The sequence below is a fragment of the Anoplopoma fimbria genome, chromosome 17, assembly GCF_027596085.1.
Source record: "Anoplopoma fimbria isolate UVic2021 breed Golden Eagle Sablefish chromosome 17, Afim_UVic_2022, whole genome shotgun sequence".
In the NCBI taxonomy this organism is placed as follows: Eukaryota; Metazoa; Chordata; class Actinopteri; order Perciformes; family Anoplopomatidae; genus Anoplopoma; species Anoplopoma fimbria.
Genome location: NC_072465.1, coordinates 27,984,295 through 28,005,950, shown reverse-complemented (window position 1 = coordinate 28,005,950; position 21,656 = coordinate 27,984,295). Strand labels below are relative to the sequence as shown.

General features: G+C 41.1%; 1 protein-coding gene across 1 annotated transcript in view; it reads left to right on the top strand.

The window, feature by feature from the left end:
* pik3c2b (phosphatidylinositol-4-phosphate 3-kinase, catalytic subunit type 2 beta) overlaps positions 1 to 20,725 on the top strand; it is a 28,797-nt gene extending 8,072 nt beyond the window's left edge. Inside the window, 27 exon segments of the mRNA XM_054616063.1 lie at positions 77 to 223; positions 319 to 352; positions 647 to 869; positions 2,986 to 3,057; positions 4,147 to 4,314; positions 4,880 to 4,994; positions 6,309 to 6,451; positions 6,717 to 6,905; positions 7,000 to 7,093; positions 7,642 to 7,736; positions 7,881 to 8,061; positions 8,758 to 8,865; positions 9,590 to 9,682; positions 9,861 to 9,990; positions 10,594 to 10,730; positions 10,929 to 11,098; positions 12,276 to 12,432; positions 12,694 to 12,802; positions 12,944 to 13,076; positions 13,078 to 13,144; positions 13,510 to 13,634; positions 13,747 to 13,844; positions 13,847 to 13,863; positions 15,915 to 15,990; positions 17,006 to 17,112; positions 17,364 to 17,492; positions 18,369 to 20,725. Coding sequence (XP_054472038.1) covers positions 77 to 223; positions 319 to 352; positions 647 to 869; positions 2,986 to 3,057; positions 4,147 to 4,314; positions 4,880 to 4,994; positions 6,309 to 6,451; positions 6,717 to 6,905; positions 7,000 to 7,093; positions 7,642 to 7,736; positions 7,881 to 8,061; positions 8,758 to 8,865; positions 9,590 to 9,682; positions 9,861 to 9,990; positions 10,594 to 10,730; positions 10,929 to 11,098; positions 12,276 to 12,432; positions 12,694 to 12,802; positions 12,944 to 13,076; positions 13,078 to 13,144; positions 13,510 to 13,634; positions 13,747 to 13,844; positions 13,847 to 13,863; positions 15,915 to 15,990; positions 17,006 to 17,112; positions 17,364 to 17,492; positions 18,369 to 18,560 — 3,309 coding nt within the window. The 3' untranslated portion in view covers positions 18,561 to 20,725.
* Positions 20,726 to 21,656: the final 931 nt, after the last annotated feature.

The following is a 21,656-nucleotide window of genomic DNA, read 5'->3' as shown; positions in this document are numbered from 1 at the left end:
ACACACCAGAACATACATTTTCATGGACCTAATTAAATCAAATTTCTTCTTCTTCTTCTTCTGTCCGTCTCTGAAGGTGGAGCTGCCGCTGCACGTGGAGCGTCTCGTCCAATCGGTGAAGGCGCTCTGCAGCTCGCTAGCTGCCGTGGAGACGCCCGATGTGACCGCCGCCCTCAGCCAGCTCCCAGCATGCCCCTGTCGTCTGCAGCCCAAAGTCCTAAAGGTGAAAGTCAGACAGACAGACAGACTCATTCATTTAAACAGCTTTTCACATGTTGTTGTCTTCATGGTGTCCTCTCCTCCTGTCTGTCCTCCCAGGATGCATCAGTGCTGGCTGTCAGAGAGAACAGAGGTACGTCCCAACATCATCAACAGCACAGGTTGAAGTCACACAAACAATAAACAACAACATGACAACAACATATTCAGTCTTAAAGCTTCACTTTGTCACAGGGAGTAGAATCTGACATGTTTCCAATGGTGGAAAGTAACAAAGTACATTTACTCGAGTACTGTACTTAAGTACACCTTTGAGGTTTTTGTACTTTACCACTTTATACTTTTACACTTCTTCTCAGAGGTGAATATTGTACTATTTACTGAAGTCCGATGTTCCAATCCTGTTTCCGATCTTCTTGTTTCACAGAGAAAGTGGTGGAGAAGTTGACGGCGGCCATCTTGGATCTGGTGGAGCTGTACTGCAGCACGTTCAACGCCAACTTCCACACGACGGCCCAGAGTCGCTGCTGCACGGCGCCGGTGCAGGAGGCCGGCCTCGTAAACAACGTGCTCTCCTTCAACGTGCACGCCGCCCACCGCATCCCCATCACCTGGGCCGCCAGGTACGGCGAAACAAACGCAAACGCACTGACATAAACACTTAAGAAGGTTCCTAACGAGGTGAAATGAGCCTGAAAGTATCTAAATGGCAGCCATGATGAGAGCTGGTCAAATTATCTAGGTGCTAAGGAAAGGTGCTTCAATGCTTCCTTTTTTTTATCTCCTTTAAAAATGGGATGCACTGGACTATCCTTCACAAAAAGAAACGAGATAATGCCGTCCCACAGTTCCTTGAGCAACATTTGAGCAACTTGAGCGACACTGCAGACACACAATCAATCAAAAACATGCGCCGTCATGACGTTTCCCATCGAGGTCAAGGAAAAGTGGTTCGGAAAAGTCATCTTTTGTTTTTTACTATTCAACTGCAGCTGTCAGTTAAACTTAGTTCATACTCGCCATAGTGAAGCCGGCTCATATGGAAAGCCGAAGCTGCCATTAAATGCGTCTATTTTCACCCAATTTATAGCTTTTTGTGACGCTTTAAACCAACAAAATGCTGTTTTTTACGAGTCTATAAGTTTATGCTCGTAGTTGGCGCCATCTACTCGAACTACGATGCCACGCGGGACTGTTACAAAAGCTTTAGACGGACTGTCAAAGCGCCCCCTAAGCTGCAGTGTGAACAAGCACACTGATGATTCAGCACACTGGGTGTGTGTGTGTGTCCTGAAACAAAGGAAGCTCAGCTGAGAGCTGCTGCCCCTCCCCCACTCACACACACACACACACACACACACACACACCCACCCACCCCCACTCACACACACACACACACACACACACACACACACACACACACACACACACACACACACACACACACACACACACACACACACACACTCTCTCTCTCTCTCTCTCTGCTGGGACAAAGGGCTGACTGCCTGGGAACCAGAGCTGAACTTTGACCTCTGATTGGAGGCAGGGCCGACCGACACCTGGCTGCCAGCATCACACACCATCTGTGTGTGTGTGTGTGTGTGTGTGTGTGTGTGTGTGTGTGTGTGCAGTGATGGAATTTAACTGAGTAATCTCCTCAACTATTGTACTTAAGTACAACTTTGAGGTTCATGTGAATATTTCTATTTTATGGCAGACTTCTACTTCTATTCAGATCCTTTACTGCAGTAGAAGTAGAAATACCAACACTCTAAAAATACATCATTACATGCAAAAAGTCGTGAAACAAAAATGTTACTTTGGTAAAACTAAAGAAGTATTATCATCAAAATGTACTTAATTTATGAAAAGTAAAAGTACTTACATTGCAGAATGGCTTATTTCAAAGTGTGAATATTATATTATTCTGTTTTTATTCTCTGAATAATACACATAAGAGCATTATTATGTTGTAGTGCTTCAGTGTGGAGCCAATTTTAGATACTTTGTGTACTGCTGGATACATGAGCAGTAAAGTACTGCATCATATCATATAAATATATCAGGTTTTTTACATAAAAGGAACCATATGTGTCGGATGAATGAAGAGCAGTAAAAAGAACAATATTTCCCTCTCAGATGTATTGGAATAGAAGTATGGTGTATAAAGTGGAAATACTTAAGTCAAGTACAAGAACCTCAAAATTGTATTTTAGTACATTACTTGCGAAAAAGCACTTTCTTGCATTCCTCTACTGCATTTATTCAACTGCTTTAGTTACTTTTTTTACATTAAGATTTTACATAAAAACAAAAACAAAAGATTTATTATATAATACACAATAATATTCTATATAATTTTGTTATAGATGATCTCAGTGGTTTCAAACCTTTTATTTTTTCCACGTCTTGATAATCTGTGAAAAAATATATATATATATTTATATATATATATGTTATAATATATTTTAGTGAAACCTGACAAAAAAAAAAAATATTTCAAAGTTTTAGATGTTGCTCCACCTGCAGGCGGTTTTCATGTGCTCAGATTGTTGAGCTGATCTGGAAACGGATTCATTAAGTTTTGATTTGTATTACGTCTCTGACATCATCATGACGTCTCTGACATCATCATGACGTCTCTGACATCATCTGTCCTGCTCTCTGATTGGAACAGCTACGAGGGTTTCTTCCTGTCCTGCTCTGTCTGACTCTGATTGGAACAGGCGGGGTTTCTTCCTGTCCTGCTCTCTGACACCGGAGGGGCAGTCAGTCAGCAACCAGCAAGCAGTCAGTCAGCAAATACCTGTTCCACCTGGTGGTGTGGGACCAGAGGTATGTACGGCACCACAGCCTCGCCCGCACGCACACACCTGTCCGCACAGAGCGTGCTCAGGGGGAGTTAATGATAGTAACACAGTTTATACACAACAAGTTACATATAAGAAACAGTTTGTGGGCCCTCCTGTCCTTCCACTCCCACTGCATTTCTTGGCAAGACCCGCCCTGTGCTGCATTCAAGCACTAGGATTGGCCAGGCGTCAATGCTCGCCAAAGTACCGGTAACCTCCAGTAACCTTTGTTCTGGTCCTATTCCCTGAATGGGCTATCCTGACCCTAACTACTCGAGGTCAATGCCTACTCTTACCCAGTCATCTCTGCCATCAACCAGCTACTCAGGGCTGGTCTTGCCAAGAACATGGACATGATGCTTATTTATTAGTTCTTTATGGATCTCCATTAAAATAGAAATAAGTTCTGTAGGATTTGATCAAAGTCTGTAAATAAGAAGTGGATGAAGTCACCGTGACGTCACCTATAGGTTGGTGGACTGACGTTTTGAAGCCTCGAGTTTGGCATTTTGGACTTTGCCATCTTGTTTTTTGCACCCAGAATATGACACGAGAGGGTGGATCTAAGTATAACACTGAATTGACATTGAAATTTCTGGTCAACGATTAACTTTTATGACCTGAAAACACACTATAAAAAGGTTAAAGTTCTAAGACGAAAACACAGACAACTCCCAGACCAGACAACACCTTGGTGTCGACCTGTCAATCACTGTGTAGCCCACCCTAAAGCCTACCCTGCTTTATGGTCAATTTGACTCTAAATGGAGCATCATTTACTAAATGAACATCATGCTGTATTGAAGAAGACTTGAAACTAGAGATTGAGACCATAAACTCATGTTTACAATGTTTACTGAGGGAATAAATCAAGAGAGAAGTAGAGTCATTTTCTCATAGACTTCTATACAACCAGAGGAGTCGCCCCCTGATGGACAGTAGAGAGAATGCAAGTTTTATGAACTTCAGTATTAGCTTCACTTTTCAGAACAGGAGTTCACCGCCTTGTTATGATGAACAACACACTGTTATACTCTTACTCACGCGTGTCTCCCCCCTTCCGTCCATCCAGGGTGTGCTTCCCGGTGCAGATCAACCAGCTGCCCAGAGAGTCTCAGCTGACGGTGACTCTGTACGCCAGCTCTCTGCCGCCCCCCGGAGGAGCCGAGGAGAAGGGGAAGCAGCGGCGCAGCATCGAGGCTCTTGGCTGGGTCACCATGCCGCTCTTCAACTTCAGACAGTGAGTCACATGACGCCCTGACATCTCATAACATTGACTTGCTTTTTGTACAGACATGTAAATCAACCCAACCGCACACAGAGTAATTGTGAAACTCTGTTACGCCTTCATCTGGCTCGCCGTGCAGCAGGCGGTCTGCAGGACGAGGTGGTTTGTGATGTCGATCGCCTCCACATTCATCACATCCTGTCCTCCATCTGAATGTCATGCGTCATGAATAGTAACATGATTGCAAACAAGTTATTTATAAATATGAAACTGTTTTTCTCGTCTTTAAAATCCTTAAACAAGGGAAAATATCTGAATATCAGAAGGTCAGACCGCCGATCCATCAGCAGGCCGATGATATTATATCCTATTTTATTATATTATAAAAGAAAATTCCATTATTCCTTTTTATAATCAAATTAAAGGGATCAGACTTTCACTGATGTTTTGTAAATGTTTTTTACACTTCACAGTGAATCTACCATCAGTCACTCCAACCTTTATGATGTCATTTCTTCCACAGAGGGAAGTGTGTGTGTGGGCTGACAGTAGTGTGTGTGTGTGTGTTTCTCTGCAGCGTCCTGACATGTGGCAGGAAGTTACTCGGTCTGTGGCCTTCGGCTCCGGGGAGGACTGGAAACGCCCGGACGAGCTCGCCGAACTTCAGCCAGCCGGACAGCGTGATCCTGCAGGTGAGACGGGAGGTCTGAGTCTCCAGATGAAACATCATCCGCTCCACTAGATACTGTATATATATCCATAAACACAGCTACAGACTGCCAACATCACATGATGTTAGTGGAGCAAATCCCTAAATCCATAAAAATACAATCTTTTTACTGAATTACTTTGAATTGTGTGTTTTTCATGAAGAAAGAAAACACAATAAATTTCTATAACAAAGTAAAAGGATAACATTTAGAATATTTGATGGTTTAATTACTTCAGAGGGTTGAAATTATTTTTGGGGACGGTGATAAAAGAAGAAAATAGTCTGGATCCTTGTAGACCAGCTGCTATAATCAAACAACAAAGGGATCTGTATCTGACAATATGGATCATTAATGATCGGCAATTAGTATTGGTGGCAGAAAAAAAACGTGATCAGGGATCTAAAAGTTTTATTTGCTCGCTTTTTTCTTTTGTGCCGATCCAATCTGTAATACGATCCGTGACTTCTATGATCCGTTGCACCACTAATAAGCTCCACCTGCTGGTAAACTACAATGAGAAACATCGATTGTTGTTAGAACACCTTCCTCCATCTGTCTCTGCCACCCCGTCACATATCTTTACCTCACCCCTCTCCCCCAAAAGAGGATCAGAGAGTCTTAACTATAAGTCCACACAATCCACAGAAAATAAAGACAGCTTTGTCTTTCTAACATTTAATACAACAGAATGACTGCACACACACACACACACACACACACACACACACACACACACACACACACACACACACACACACACACACACACACACGTGTATTTACACACACAAACACACACACACACACACGTGTATTTAGGTCAGTAACACACACACACACACACACGCATCTCTAGCTCTTTGTTTCAGTGCAGTCGACTGATTAAGGATCTCTTTGTTTTTGCCTGATGAACAGAACAACATCTGAGAACACACAAACACACACACATCATGCTCGGAGTGTCACAGTTTTAAATGAACAGTACACCAAGTTCACTTTACTCCTCAGATCAGTTATAGATGATATCTGCTGTATAGTTTCTTCTGTGGCTCTGAAGGGTCACAAGATTTTATTCTTTGTATTCATTTAATTTTCCATCTTTTTTTGTGGGTTTTAAGAAGTGAAATATTTGAAAATTTTGAGCTCCTCATTATTCAGAATCAGCTTTATTGGCCATGAATGTGAACGCATACGAGACATACTACTAAAAATGTTATCTTATCCTGTCTGTCTGTCTGTCTGTCTGTCTGTCTGTCTGTCTGTCTGTCTGTCTGTCTGTCTGTCTGTCCCTCAGGTGGACTTCCCCACCTCGTCGTTCGAGGTCCGGTTCAGTACTCCTCCTCCGGCAGACTTCTGTCCTCAGTATGACTTCACCAGACTGGACACCATCAGTCAGATCCAGCTGCAGGACGTCCTCCACAAGAAGGCCGTCTTCTGGTCAGAGACACACACACACACACACACACACACACACACACACACACACACGCACACACACACACGAACACAAACACACACACACACACACACCCAGATGTGATGTAATGTTTGATGTAAAAAAAAATGTTTCTGGGGAGAAAAAAAATAAAATAAGGGACCGTAATTAAAGGAAAGATGAAGTCCTCAGGATGTCTTTAGGTCCTCAGGATGTCTTTAGGTCCTCAGGATGTCTGTAGGTCCTCATGTGTCTCTTTGTGTGCAGGTTGACGTTGGAGGACAAGCGTCTCCTCTGGGAGAAGAAGGCCTTCTGTCAGTCGGAGAGTGCAGCTCTTCCTCTGGTCCTGGCCAGCGCCCCCTGCTGGGAGTGGGCCTGCCTGCCGGACATCTACGCCCTGCTGAAACAGTGGGCCTGCCTGGGTCACCAGGACGCCCTGGGACTCCTCCATGCCTCGTAGGTCCCTCCCAGCCCCCTCCACGCTCACTGACACTCGCCTGAGTGACATCATTGTGATTATATGAGTGACATCATCATGTGTGTGTTCCAGGTTTCCAGACCAGGAGCTGAGGAGGACGGCTGTTCAGTGGATGGACTCCATCTCAGATCCAGAGCTGCTGGACTTCCTGCCTCAGCTCGTCCAGGTCAGATGCAGAGGCTTTTATTTTGTCAGCTAACAGCAGAGGCTTTTATTTTGTCAGCTAACAGGATAGACTTTTATCTTGTCAACTAAAAGGAGATGCTTTTGTTTTGACAGCTAACAGGATTGGCTTTTATTTTGTCAGCTAAGATGAGGCTTTTATTTTGTCAGCTAAGAGGAGAGGCTTTTATTTTGTCAGCTAACAGGAGAGGCTTTTATTTTGTTACCCAACAGGAGAGGCTTTTATTTTGTCAGTTAACAGGATAGGCTTTTGTTTTGTTACCCAACAGGAGAGGCTTTTATTTTGTAAGCTAACAGTAGACATTTGTTTGGCAGCTAACAGGAGAGGCTTTATTTCCGTCAACTAACATGAGACGCTTTTATATTGTCGAAATTTTGTCAGCTCGGGGAGGGTCTTTTATTTTGTCAGCTAAAAGGAGGGGCTTTTATTTTCCAAGCCAAAAAGAGGGGCTTTTATTTTGTTAGCTGCAGAGAGAACAAAAGTTAACACGTATACCTATAACTGATATGTTGTGTGTGTTTGTGTCTCAGGCTCTGAAGTACGAGTGCTACCTCGACAGCTCTCTGGTTCGTTTCCTCCTACGGAGAGCCATCGGGGACATTTGCATCGCTCACTACCTCTTCTGGTCAGCTGATCACACAGAAACGATCCTTTTGTTTCATTTATTTAACACTAATTTTTACTATGTCACATATCTATAGTTTGGTTTAGTTTAGTCAGGTTCTGTTAAATGAAACCAGGTTTAATCCAGATTGTGTCTGATTTTCAGGCTTCTGAAGGACAACCTGCAGGACAGTCAGTTCAGCGCTCGGTATCAGCACCTTCTGGCCGCTCTGCTCTGCTGCGTCGGTCGAGGTCTCCGTGAAGAGTTCGACCGTCAGTGCTGGCTCGTCTCCATCCTCGCCAAGGTGGCTCACAAAGTCCGAGACGCCTCGCCGTCCAGCAGACAGGTGGGAGGACAGATTATCTCTATATGTATTATCTAAAACATTTACTGTCCTGGCAAGTTTTGCTTTTTTACAAAGATAAAATTGTCCCAAATCAAGGATTTCCACTAATCCTGGAAAACCTGGAAATTATGTATAAATTAAGAGTTGCATTGGAGAATAATTTTAATATACGTCTTTAAAAGTCCAAAAATAAGAGTTTACTGATATATAAAATGGAGAAAAAAAGGAAATACTCACATTGGAGAAGTTATTATTTGTTAAATTATTTGCTGATTCATTTTCTGTCGATCAAATAATCGATAATTATTATCATCTATTTCTTTTTATTATTATTTTACAGAGAACAAACTGGCTTAAATGACTGAGATTATTATTTGTTTGGTTTATGTAAAATCTTTCCTCTCTGGATCATTAAAGGTTTACCTCATAATAAATATCTCATACTAAAAAGTGTAATATACACTGCTTATATAATGAATATATTCAATATCACACTGACAAAAATAATGAACATCATCTGCTTTGTGATTTTGGCACTTTTTATGATTAAATGTTGAATTTCAATGAGGCAACAGCAGAGGGCAACAGCAACCAGACACTTCTTAATGTCTGCTAGTTATTGAGCTCATATTATTGATTATTTTAATCATTATTGTTGTTATTATTATTATATATATATGTGTGTGTGTGTTACAGTGTGTTCTCAGGGAGGGTCTGGATGAGATGAAGCAGTTCTTCTCAGTGAACAGCAGCTGCAGACTTCCTCTGAACCCGGCGCTGCTCGTCACAGGAATCAAAATCCAGGTACTGAAGGACACAAACACACCACAAACATATACCTGTAACACACACACACACACACACACACACACACACACACACACACACACACACACACACACACACAGCTGTTCAGCTAGTTTAAAGTCTAACGTGATTAATGTCTGTCCTCAAATGTCCCCGTAAACAAACTGGAGGACAAAAGTGTTTTGTACAAAAACAAAAAGCTCCGTCTCAGGTTTTCTGTCTGTCCTCAGGTGTTTGGCACCGGGCAAATATCAGTATACGAATGTATAAACACGATGTTCCAGGAATATTAGGACAGTACAGATAAAAGCTTTTCTTTTGTGGAATATTCTTTCTGCAACTATAGACCTATATTTCCCATAATTCTTTTGGGGCTGCAACTCAAGCCCAGTTTTTTTTTTTGTAAGTAACATTCAGTCAAACCTTATCCATAAAACAATATGCTGAATATTATTTATTATTGATTAATAGGAGCTGTCTGCAGTGTATCAAAGGAAGGATTACTTACTTACAGGTCTTTTTTCTCGGAAAAGGTCCATGGGAAACTTAAATCTAAAGGGTTTGTCTTCTGGAGAGCAGGAAGAAGATCAGCATATTTCAAGATGATCTGACAGATGTTGACATTTCTGTCTCTCTGAACCAAAACGTTAGCTGGACAAATGACCAGATTTAATTATTTGGACCATAAATGTTCCGTTCTCTTCTTCTCTGTGTTCTATAGTCGTGTTCCTTCTTCAACTCCAACGCTGTTCCTCTCAAACTGTCCTTCCAAAACCTGGACCTTCTTGGAGACAACATCAACGTCATCTTCAAGGTGGGTCGTCTCTCCTGTTTCTACCTGTTGGTTATGTCTCTGGAGCTGAATTAAATTGGTTCAATCGGGTTTAAACGGGTTCAACTCAAAACTGAATCTTAAACAGTCTTAGCTCAGGTGGACAGGTGTCTGACCTCTGTGACCTTTGACCCCACCTGATACCTCTGTCTCTGTCCAGTCAGGAGACGACCTACGGCAGGATATGCTGACTCTGCAGGTGATCCGCATCATGAACAAGATCTGGATCCAGGAGGGTCTGGACATGAGGATGGTCATCTTTAAATGTTTCTCCACCGGCAGAGGACGAGGTGAGGACACACCAAGTGTATATCACCAGAGGACAGGTGTATATCACCAGAGGACAGGTGTATATCACCAGAGGACAGGTGTATATCACCAGAGGACAGGTGTATATCACCAGAGGACAGGTGTATATCACCAGAGGACAGGTGTATATCACCAGAGGACAGGTGTATATCACAGGAGGACAGGTGTATATCACCAGAGGACAGGTGTATATCACCAGAGGACAGGTGTATATCACAGGAGGACAGGTGTATATCACCAGAGGACAGGTGTATAGATGTAGGACAAGTGTATATCACAAGTGGACAGGTGTGCATTACAGCAAGTTAGCTGCATAGCCGGAGTACAGGTGCATATCAGTAGGGCAGGTGTATACCTGTAGGACAGGTGTACGGAAGGAGGAGAGGCGTATAGCTGCAGGAAAAGTGTGTATCACAGGAGGACAGGTGTATATCACAGGATGAATACCAGGAGGACAGGTGTATATCACAGGATGAATACCAGGAGGACAGGTGTATCCTAGAGGAGCAGAGGTGTTCAGCAGATGGACGTTATGTAACCTGTTCTCAGCTGTGATTGACAGGTGTGTTTTTACCTGTTCTCAGGTATGGTGGAGATGATTCCTCAGGCTGACACTCTGAGGAAGATCCAGGTGGAACATGGAGTCACTGGATCCTTTAAAGACCGAACGTTGGCCGACTGGCTGCTGAAACACAACCCCACTGATGAGCAGTATGACAAGGTGCACACACCTGTACACACACACACACACCTGTACACACACACACACACACACACACACCTGTACACACACACACACACACCTGTACACACACACACACCTGTACACTGACTCCAACACACTACAGATCGGGCAGGTCTCATACACCTATGAAGTAAAAACTTCACTGCACTAAATGAAGTCTGACTTTGCGTTCAGGCCGTGGAGAACTTCATCTACTCGTGTGCCGGCTGCTGCGTGGCGACCTACATCCTGGGAATCTGCGACCGTCACAACGACAACATCATGCTGAAGACCAGCGGTCACATGTTCCACATCGACTTCGGGAAGTTCCTGGGACACGCACAGATGTTCGGGAACATCAAACGGTGAGTCGTGATGTCACATTCATGTTTATGGGATGATAAACACAGTCGCAGTAAACTGGATTACAGGTAGGGTTTGCAGAGGAGTTTGTTAGTGAAATGCATCATGGGAGACGTAGTTGAATTCTCTTTTGTTTATCATCCATCCATCCATCTTCCGTTACCGCTTATCCAGTTAAGGGTCGCGGGGGTGCTGGAGCCGATCCCAGCTGTCAATGGGCGAAGGCAGGGTACACCCTGGACAGGTCGCCAGCCTATCACAGGGCAGACATATAGAGACAGACAACCACTCACACTCACATCCACACCTACGGGCAATTTCAGAGTCATCAATTAACCTAACCTGCATGTCTTTGGACTGTGGGAGGAAGCCAGAGAACCCACGCTGACACGGGGAGAACATGCAAACTCCACACAGAAGGTTGTCTGGCCTGGGAATTGAACCCGGGCCCCTCTTGCTGTGAGGCGACAGTGCTACACCACTACACCACCGTGCAGCCTTGTTTATCATCATTGTGGTAAATATGGTGGTTAATCAGGATAAAAGTTTGAGGTGGCATAATCCAGCTCACATTCATCCGTGAAAAATGTTTAATCTCTGACATGAAGACGGTCAGTATGTTGAGATAAATATTTATATTTATCAAAAGACAAAAATCATAAAGAAGTATTTGAAAGAACAGATACATATTAAAATTTGAAAATAGAACATTAGAGAGAAGAAATTCAAAAAAGCTTTATACAATATTAAATAACAATAATTTATGTAATTATATGCGATTTATACAAATATTTGTACAAACACTGAAAAGTAACAGTATGTAGTATAAATGTGTGTGTATATATATATATATATATATATATATATATATATATATATCAATAATAAGTAAAATTTTCACACATACATACTTCTGTATACAATAGTAATAATAATAAAGATATATACATATTATACAGTAATAATACAATACTATGAAGTTTATAGAATATCATATTATAGAATAGTAATATAAATTGAAAAGAATACTGTGCTATATAATATTATAATACAAAAGCATAGTGATAACATTCATTCATTCATTCATGAATACAGGTGATACCTGTGACGCAGTGTGTCGTTGTAACCTGTATATGAGTGTCTACCTGTATGTGTGATGCGTGTCATGTGACCCTTCAGGGACCGCGCCCCCTTCGTGTTCACCTCCGACATGGCGTACGTCATCAACGGAGGAGACAAACCGTCGAGCCGCTTCCACGACTTTGTGGATCTCTGCTGCGAGGCGTACAACCTGATCAGGAAGCACACACACCTGTTCCTCAACCTGCTGGGCCTGGTGGGTAAACACACACACACACACACACACACACACACACACACACACACACACACACACACACACACACACACACACACACACACACACACACAGAATAACAGAAACACCTCACAGTACAGAATTTTAAGCAGAAATCTTCTTAAGAGTCAGGAAAAATGATGCTCTATAACTGCAGAACTTCAGTGTCATCCAGTGATAGTTGTCTGTTGCCATGGTTACAGAGCAAAGGTGTAATTCTGCGTGTGCGTTTGTGTGCAGATGTTGTCCTGTGGGATCCCTGAACTGTCCGATCTGGAGGATCTGAAGTACGTCCACGACGCGCTGAGACCTCACGAGTCTGAGGCCGACGCCACCATGTACTTCACCACACACACACACACACACACACACACACACACACACACACACACACACACACACACACACACACACACAGATGTAATGGTTTATTACCTGTAAATACATGAAGGAATCGTCCTTTTTAACCGTTCCTCTCTCTACCTGGGCAGGTTGATCGAGTCCAGTCTGGGCAGCGTCGCCACCAAACTCAACTTCTTCATCCACAATCTGGCCCAGATGAAGTTCGCCTCCACCGAGGATCGACCCACGCTGACCTTCGCTCCCAGAGTCCACACGGCCAAGCGACGGCCTCATCAGGAACCTCTACATCTGCAGACACGTCAGGGCCGCCAGCGCCGGCAAGGGATACGTGAGTTATTATATATATATTTATATAATAATACATTATTAAAGTAGCTCTTAGAGATAAAAAAAAACAACACTTTGGTATTATTATTTTTAAGATTAAAGAGGAACAGAACACATAAAGATAACATGTAAATTATATAATATTAAAACAATAAAAACAGTAAACTAATAATTAAAACAGTGAGAAAAGAAAAGACAGATCAGGATGTATCATTATAAATTAGACATTAATATCATGATAATATAATATTAAAGATTTATTGATGAGATTTTAGACGTTGAAACAGCAGGTACATTTAAAGACGAAGGTCCTCACAGGAATAGAATAAGTATGTGTGTGTGTGTGTGTGTGTTTGTGTGTTTCAGACGTTTGTAGTGAAGGTGGAGCGTGAGAGCCAGCAGGAGGTGCTGCTGGTTCAGAGGACGTTTGAGGAGTTTCATGAACTTCACAGCAAACTGAGACTCATCTTCCCCTCATCCAAGTTACCCAGGTACACACACACACACACACACACACACACACACACACACACACACACACACACACACACACAGACTGACTCTTCAGTGTTCACCGACTCTCCTCTTTGTCCCGCCCCACAGTTTCCCGAGCCGTCTCGTGATTGGCCGGTCCCGTGGAGAGGCGATGGCCGATAGGAGGAAGGACGAGCTGAACGGTTACGTGTGGCACCTGATCCACGCCGCCCGGAGGTCGCTCAGGTCAGTCGGTAGAAAAGTCTCTGCCAGGTGTGTCTGCAACGACCACTGCTGTCATATTTGAAGAATCTATATAAACAATAAAACGTGTTTTCAAAAGGAGTGAAGGTCCTTAAACACACACAAAAAAATTATTTATGGGTCCATGCAAGATTAGCCGTGGACAGACTGACACAGCACACACGTCCACACGCAACTTTATACATGATCTCCTGACTGAAAGAAGAAGAAGAAGTAAGCAGAATTTGATCTGTGTGTGTGTGTATATATATATATATATATATATATATATATATATATATATATATATATATATATATATATATATATATATATATACAGTACCAGTTAAAAGTTTGGACACACCTTCTCATTCAATGTTTTTTCTTTATTTTTATTTTTTTCTACATTGTAGATTAATATTGAAGACATCCAAACTATGAAGGAACACATATGGAATTATGTGGTAAACAAACAAATGCTCAACAAACCAGAATATGTTTTATATTTTAGATTCTTCAAAGTAGTTGAATGAGAAGGTGTGTCCAAACTTTTGACTGGTACTGTACATGTATGTATGTATGTATGTATGTATGTATGTATGTATGTATGTATGTATGTATGTATGTATGTATGTATGTATGTATGTATGTATGTATGTATGTATGTATGAACCATAACTGATTTAATGAGCCATTTGCAATTTCACTGTATCAGCCATGTGTACTTAGACTTGCATGGTTAATCTTTGAGACAAGCATATGCTACTGGCAGGAACAACCAGGTAGCCCACAGACACACCGTGTATACATACATATGTACATATATATCTATACATATATAGATCTACATATATAGATATACTTATATATATATATACGCAGCTGCTGCTTCAGTCAGAATCAGAGAGTCTCAGATGACCTTCTGCTCAGATCATTAGTCCTCAGGTTTCATTTTCACTCAGTGGTTTCTGAGAAATGTTCTCAGTGTGAGGAAACATATCGGCCTGTACACGTGTGGGTGTGGGTGTGTGTGCGTGTGTGTGTGTGCTGTATCAGGTCTTTCCAGTTTTAGAAACTTGGCAGTCAAGGGAGTTTCACTCTCTGGCTGTTCTCTCACAAAGTCAAACAAAATAGAAAGTTATAATACTTTTTTATTATATTTTGCATTAAATTTGTTGCCTTATAGTAATTTTAGTATATATGTAATAAATCTGTCATGGTATTATACAACTTTTATTATATTTGCAAAAATCAGTCGGATTTTTTATTTAAAAAAATAGATAGTTTTGCATTAATTCTGTTGTGTTATCATAATAATTTTATTATATTTGCATTAAATCCCTTGTGTTGTTGTATTATTTAATAAAATATGAATTAAAACTATCTTGGTGACGACCTTATGTCATTGAGGAGCAGATTAATTCAACTTTCCGCTACATAGAAGGAAGCATCAGTATTATCAAACAGAGCTATGTGTGTTTAATTATTCACTTTTATTCATCACAACTTCCTTCTTTATCTCAAAGTCACTAAACGGAGACGGATTCAGGTTTATGACTTTAACTGATGAGAATAAAACCAACAGATCAAAAGGTACAGGTCACGGTTATGGCTTATGATTGTAAAGAAACAGGAAACGCCTTGTTATTCAAATGTTTCAGACCAGTAACCGGTTGATAATTATCCTTTTTCACTTCAAACGAACCCTGTCAGCGTAATCATCATTAACCCTTCATGTGTTGCATCAGAAGCAGCTTAATAACCAAGGAGGGTTTTGTTTCACAAACAGACAACTTGTCTCGATGTTGTGGTGCATAGCAACAAACTTAGTATAAAATAAAAGCAGCTCAATGCAAGAAAATAATTATAAAATAAGAAATATAGAAAACATGTTTGTGCAGGAAATTGCACAAATGTGTTGTTTGAAATGACTGCATTTTACTGTACAGGTGAGATGTAACGTATAGAGACTGTAGGGGGTCCAGGGCCTTTTTTTGATGACGTTTCGTTTAGACACGTATTTTAATTTGAAATATGAATTGTGTGTTGCAGTGCGACCTCGTCTACACCTTCTTCCACCCGCTGCCCCGAGACGAGAGACCGGGGCCGACGGCCACCAAACCAGCAGGTACAAACAAACAAAGTCTCTGCCTGTTCGATGGATTCCTTGTAGATGAAACATCAGATTACTGCACTGTGGAGGAAACGCCAGGTTGTGATTCATGACGATAAAACCAGTTAAAGATCAACTGGTCCGCCCACATACTTCCCATAACACACACACACACACAGGGTTTGAAGTCCAGTGTGTTTTTCAGCCTTACATCAGATCAGTGTGTTCAGGTCACAACTGGAGGTCATGCACACACACGCTCACAAATGCAGTTGTCCCTAGTTACACTGGTTACACTGGTTACACTGGTTGATAATATGATTATGGTGAACTTAATTTGTGCAGCAAAGAGACGTGAATGTTGTTAAAGGAAGTGTTCAGATCCTTTACTGCAGTAAAAGTACTAATACTCCACTACTGGTAAAAATCATATTCTATGAGATCAGCAGATGTTCCTGTGAGAACCTTCTACCTCTAAAGAGAACAAATAGCCTGTTTTCAGCTTTGTGACGATGCATTTAAAAAAGTTTATTCATCTGAAGAAGGAATAAAGGAAACACTTCATCCTTCAGTTTATCACAAACATTTAACATCAACACATCTGGAGATACGAAGTGTTACCTGAACAGGAAGGAGATGAAAAACTGTCATCTGATAAGAAACTAAAGCTGTCAGACAAATGTAGTAAAACGTACAATATTTACCTCTCAGGTGTAGTAAAGTAAAAAGTACAATATTTACCTCTGAGAATTAGAAAAGTAGCAGAAAATAGTACCTCAAATGTAAACTTAAGTACAGTACTTAAATAAATATACGTATTTACATTCTAACGCTGATAAATACAGATCAATATGAACAAGCTGATCAGGTTTATCGATACAGAGAACAATTTGTGCTTCACAAAGATATTACTGCAGTGAACTGTGTCTCAGCTGCTGTTTCTCTGTGTTTGTATTTGTATTGAACGCTGTGTGTGCGTGTGTAATGTGTGTGTTATGTGTGTATGATGTGTGTATTGTGTGTGTTGCAGAGCTGACGTGGTCTCCAGCTGCAGGCAGAGAGCTCGGCGAGGTCAAGCTGTCGCTCTCCTACAAGAACGACAAGCTCTTCATCATGGTGATGCACATACGAGGCCTGGTCAGTCCGAGTGTGTGTGACTGTGTGTGTGTGTTTATTCAGACGTGTTGCTAGGTAACCGTACTGTGACATGTCATGACTTCACAGTTGATTTTATCTATGAACAATTTTTCATTATGTTTATTTTTTTTTTTACAATAACAATCAGCTGCTCAACGTCATGTTTTCTTACTCCGAGGCTGTTGCATTAATATTGTGTGTGTGTGCATATATATGTGTGTGTGTGTGTGTGTGTGTGTGTGTACGTACAGCAGCCCCTGCAGGACGGCACAGACCCGGACCCCTACGTGAAGGTCTACCTGCTCCCAGACCCGCAGAAGACCAGCAAGAGGAAGACCAAGGCAGCGCGACGCACCTGTAACCCGACATACAACGAGATGGTAACCAGACAGGAAGTACACCGACACCGACAGGCGTTCTTTTGGGCTAAAGACAGATAAACTCACAGAGAACTGAAGTAAAAGTACTAATACCACACTGTGAAAGTACCACTACGAGTAGAAGTCCTGCATTAGTAGTGATGTGTAGAAGGTACAGTTGGTTGGACAGACAGGAGAAAAGCAATGTACTGCTGTGGACGTATTTAAGACTCCTAAAATAATCAATATAATATATATAATACGCTATATTTAGAGTACTTTCACCTCTTTACCTTGCTGTCAAACAGCCCTTTCTGACGGGGAACTGACGCCGTTGTGTACGCTCTCTTTAAAGACACCAGACTCCATTGACAAAAACGGTAATTATAGGTAAAGTTAGTATGTTTGTGTACTTGTGTGGCTTTGAAGAGAGCGTAGATGGATATAACCTGGAGAAGGACCTCGCACCTCGCACAGCTATCCCTTTCAATGGTCGGGTTGGTAATCTTCTTCAAAAACACCTTTTGTATAATTTGTTGATATTCTCATGACAAAAGACTGAAAACAACAAGACCAGAGTGTCACGAGCTGTGAGTTCTGACGGCAGCCATGTTTGTCGTTTGCGTTCATGGCTTTGGAGGCCGGCGTGAAGGGACGAGCTGTCTGGTTCTGCTGCTGCGAGCTTCTTTCATTGGAAAAGAGTTGGATTTTTAGTTTGGATCATTTAAAAGAATCTAACAAACTCTAGTTGCTAGTTTCTTAAGATTAACCCTCGTTGGAAAAGTAATATTCATGCAGCTAAATATAGAGAACTGTTTGTCCCCCTACATATTTCAGTCTGTTCCCTCTCTGTCCTTCTGTCCTGTTTTAATTATAATTATTATCCCGACCCTCCAGCTGGTGTACGAGCGGATCCCCCGGGGGGACCTGGACCAGAGGGTGATCCACCTGCGGGTTCTCGGTGACGGGGCTTTCTGGGAGAACACCCTGCTGGGAGAGACCTTCATCCCTCTGAAGAGGCTGGTCCCGGGTCAGCACTGGGTGGACTGGCACCAGCTTGGCGCCGCCGGCTCAGACTCCGCCCACTGACCGACAGGAAGAGGTGGATTTAAAGGGAGATAAGAAGAGAGACCAGTTCTCCTCAGGAGGATGGAAGAAGAAAAAAAAGGAAAGTCCTTTCAAAGTAAAAGCCGTGTGGCTGATCCTCCCTCTGTGTGTGAGGGAGTTTAAGGTTAAAGCAGCAGTTTAAAACAGACACAATCTGGACTTTATTGAAAATAATGATTTGATTTATTTTCATGATCAGGTCCTTTTTAAACTTTGAAAATGTCTGCTGATGTGATTTCAAACAAACTGCACAATGAAGTCACTTCGAGGGTTAAACTAACTCACTAGCTTTTACGTTAGCTTCAGATTTAACAGAAATGTGTGAACATAAGGGAGAAACTTTTAACTGTCAGCAGACGTCCGTTGCATTATTTTGTATTCATTTAAATGAAGAAGCGTTCAGACTCTGGTGCCGTGTCCAAATCAAACGCGACTCAACTTATAACTTATGTATTAACAATACATTATCCAGAAGCACACACGTAGGATTCATATTTTTCTCAAAAAAGGGACATTTTCTGTCCCGGGAAATTGTTTTTAAAGAGTATAACTTCAGCCGCACGTCCATATATCGAGCAATACGGAGGAATGTGCATAAAACCTTTGCACACTGCGAATAATTAGTGTCAAAATCAATAAATAGTGAATCGGCTGAAATAATCTGGTTTACAGGAGCTGTTAAAATACACAGATTTTGCTGTGATTTAATTTTCAATAAACGTACAAAAGGACGCTGAAATAACTACATCATGACGCCAATTCGTAAAAACTCAGATTTGATGCTTTGTCAAGTCCGTCTGCAAGACGACAAGCAAACATTTCTTAAAATGATGTTTTTCTGAATGGAGTTTGGCTCAAACGAGGCCAACGGGAGAATCTCAACACTGATAGGCTCACTTGAATCCGCGTCCATTCACGTCTTTACATAAACTTTGTATTTAATTAAGCTTTGTGTTTGTTGTGAACACACCATGAGAGGACTCACTGCAGTTTCATTTCATGTTATTCACTGGTTGTTGGACCTGTGAAAGAAGGAAAACAAATGAGAAGTTAGACATTTATAGTGATAATAATTACAACGAAGAAATTGAATGTCTCGTATGTTTCATTCAGCGCACACACAGGTGCATGTTGGGAAAATTGAGACATTTATCAGCAGAAACAAAAGTAGAAAAAATGGACTTACTGGTTTTTCTTGATTTTCTAACATTCTAATAGTTTGATTTCCATCTTTCTGCAGAAATCATTCGTGGCCCGTCGAGTCATTTTCTTTTCAAGGACTTTTTTTTTAGCTGCATTTAAAAAAAATTCCAGGAACGATTTGTTTTGCCGCTTTTTGTGTCCTGATAAAAACAAAAACACACAAACTCCCGCTGGGCTTCAGTAGTAGAGAAGTTTAAACTTTGTGTCTGTACATGCAGAGCTTTAGCCTCAGTGTTGCTAACAGGATATTTTTATAGTGAGGATGATTTGAATTTATATCTGTGGTGCACGAAAGAGAGAGAGATCCTGTTTGCCTTTCCGACTCTTTGTTTCAACATTTCATTCCTTTTCTTCTTCTTTTTTAATCTGTGATTTTGTATTTTTGTTTTTTTGGGAAGGATTGTAAGCGGCCTCTCTGGATGTTTGATAACCCGGCTGCAGTGAACATTGAAGGGAAGCTGAGTTTGTCTCCTGCAGGTTGTTTCTGCGCTGTAGACAAAAACAAAAGAAGGTGAACCTGCAGGAAACAAACTCCACTGATCTGCTCAGCACTCTTTTCCAAATGTGAAACGTTGAATCTCAGCATTCTGAGAGAATAGTTTTTTATTTTTCTTAAATATTTGAGATGAATTTAGCCACATTCGTATCGCCCAGGGACCTTTAGTAATATTGTAATAACTGCGGAGGTCGTCTGATCTTAATCCTGTGCAACTAAAAGTTCCACTGCAAAAAAAACAACCGTCACGTGATAATACTTTTCCTGTGCGAAACTCTGGATTGATATATTTTGTTTGTCTGTGCAAACGTCGTTTATTTGACCTCTTTCCTTTTTAGTCGTTAGTCCACACACTTTTCCTAACTCTCACTAAGCGATATTGTTGCCTAAATCCTAACTTCCTGTGAAGATGGAAGTTTATTTTGAAAAGACACTATGCATGTCCCCGAAGAGCGTCATAGTTTGAAGCTTAGGAGCACTGAACAAGCGGCGGTATTTGACACACGAAACGCAGACGTGGAGGGATAATCAATAATTAACATCTCCTGGTTATATTAGTCCTGTGCAAAAAGGGCTTTCTCTATATTTTTGACCCTCATGCTCTCCTGTAGTTCTTTAAACGGATCCAATCAGCACGTTCTTTCCATATTGATCCCATATTCTGTCACTGTGTTTAAAAAGAGAACCGCGTGATCAGTCGACAACTATTTTTCATATAAAAAAAAAAAAGGCAGAAAAGGCTGTTTTCGAAAGCTTCTCTCTGTTTTTAATTATCATATTAAACTGAATATATTTGGGAGAAAACAAAACATTTAAAGGCGTCACCTCGGAGAGACTGATGGAGATTTTTCACAATTTTATGACAATTTGAAGATTAATCTACAAAAAAACACTAATTAAAAAAGAACTAATTAAATTACAGGCGGTGTCAACATGACAGATTTGGGATTTTATGTTTATTTTCAGTTTAAGATTTAATATTCAAAGACGACCTGACTCACAGAAAAAATAAAAGTGTATTTAGTGTGAAGTGACTTAAATAATCTTTCCCTTTTTTAAAAATGGATTTCAGTTACCATGTTAGCTGACGGAGGAGAAGAGTGGTGTGCAGTGAAGGTGGAGTCACTGAGACTACGGAGCAGAATGTAAGTTCACAGTGAACTGGATCTTTATGTACTGTACAGACTCCACTTGATGAAAATGTGATTTTAGGTTTTTCCACTGCGGCGTAGTCGGATTTTAGAAGCTCTTACTATTAATGTGTATTAATTTTATTCCGAACATGTTTTGTATTATTTGCACTACAAAATAAACTTGAATTGAAAAAAAAAAAAAAAAAAAAAAAAAAGTTGATTTTTTTCTTTATTGAAATGTTTTAT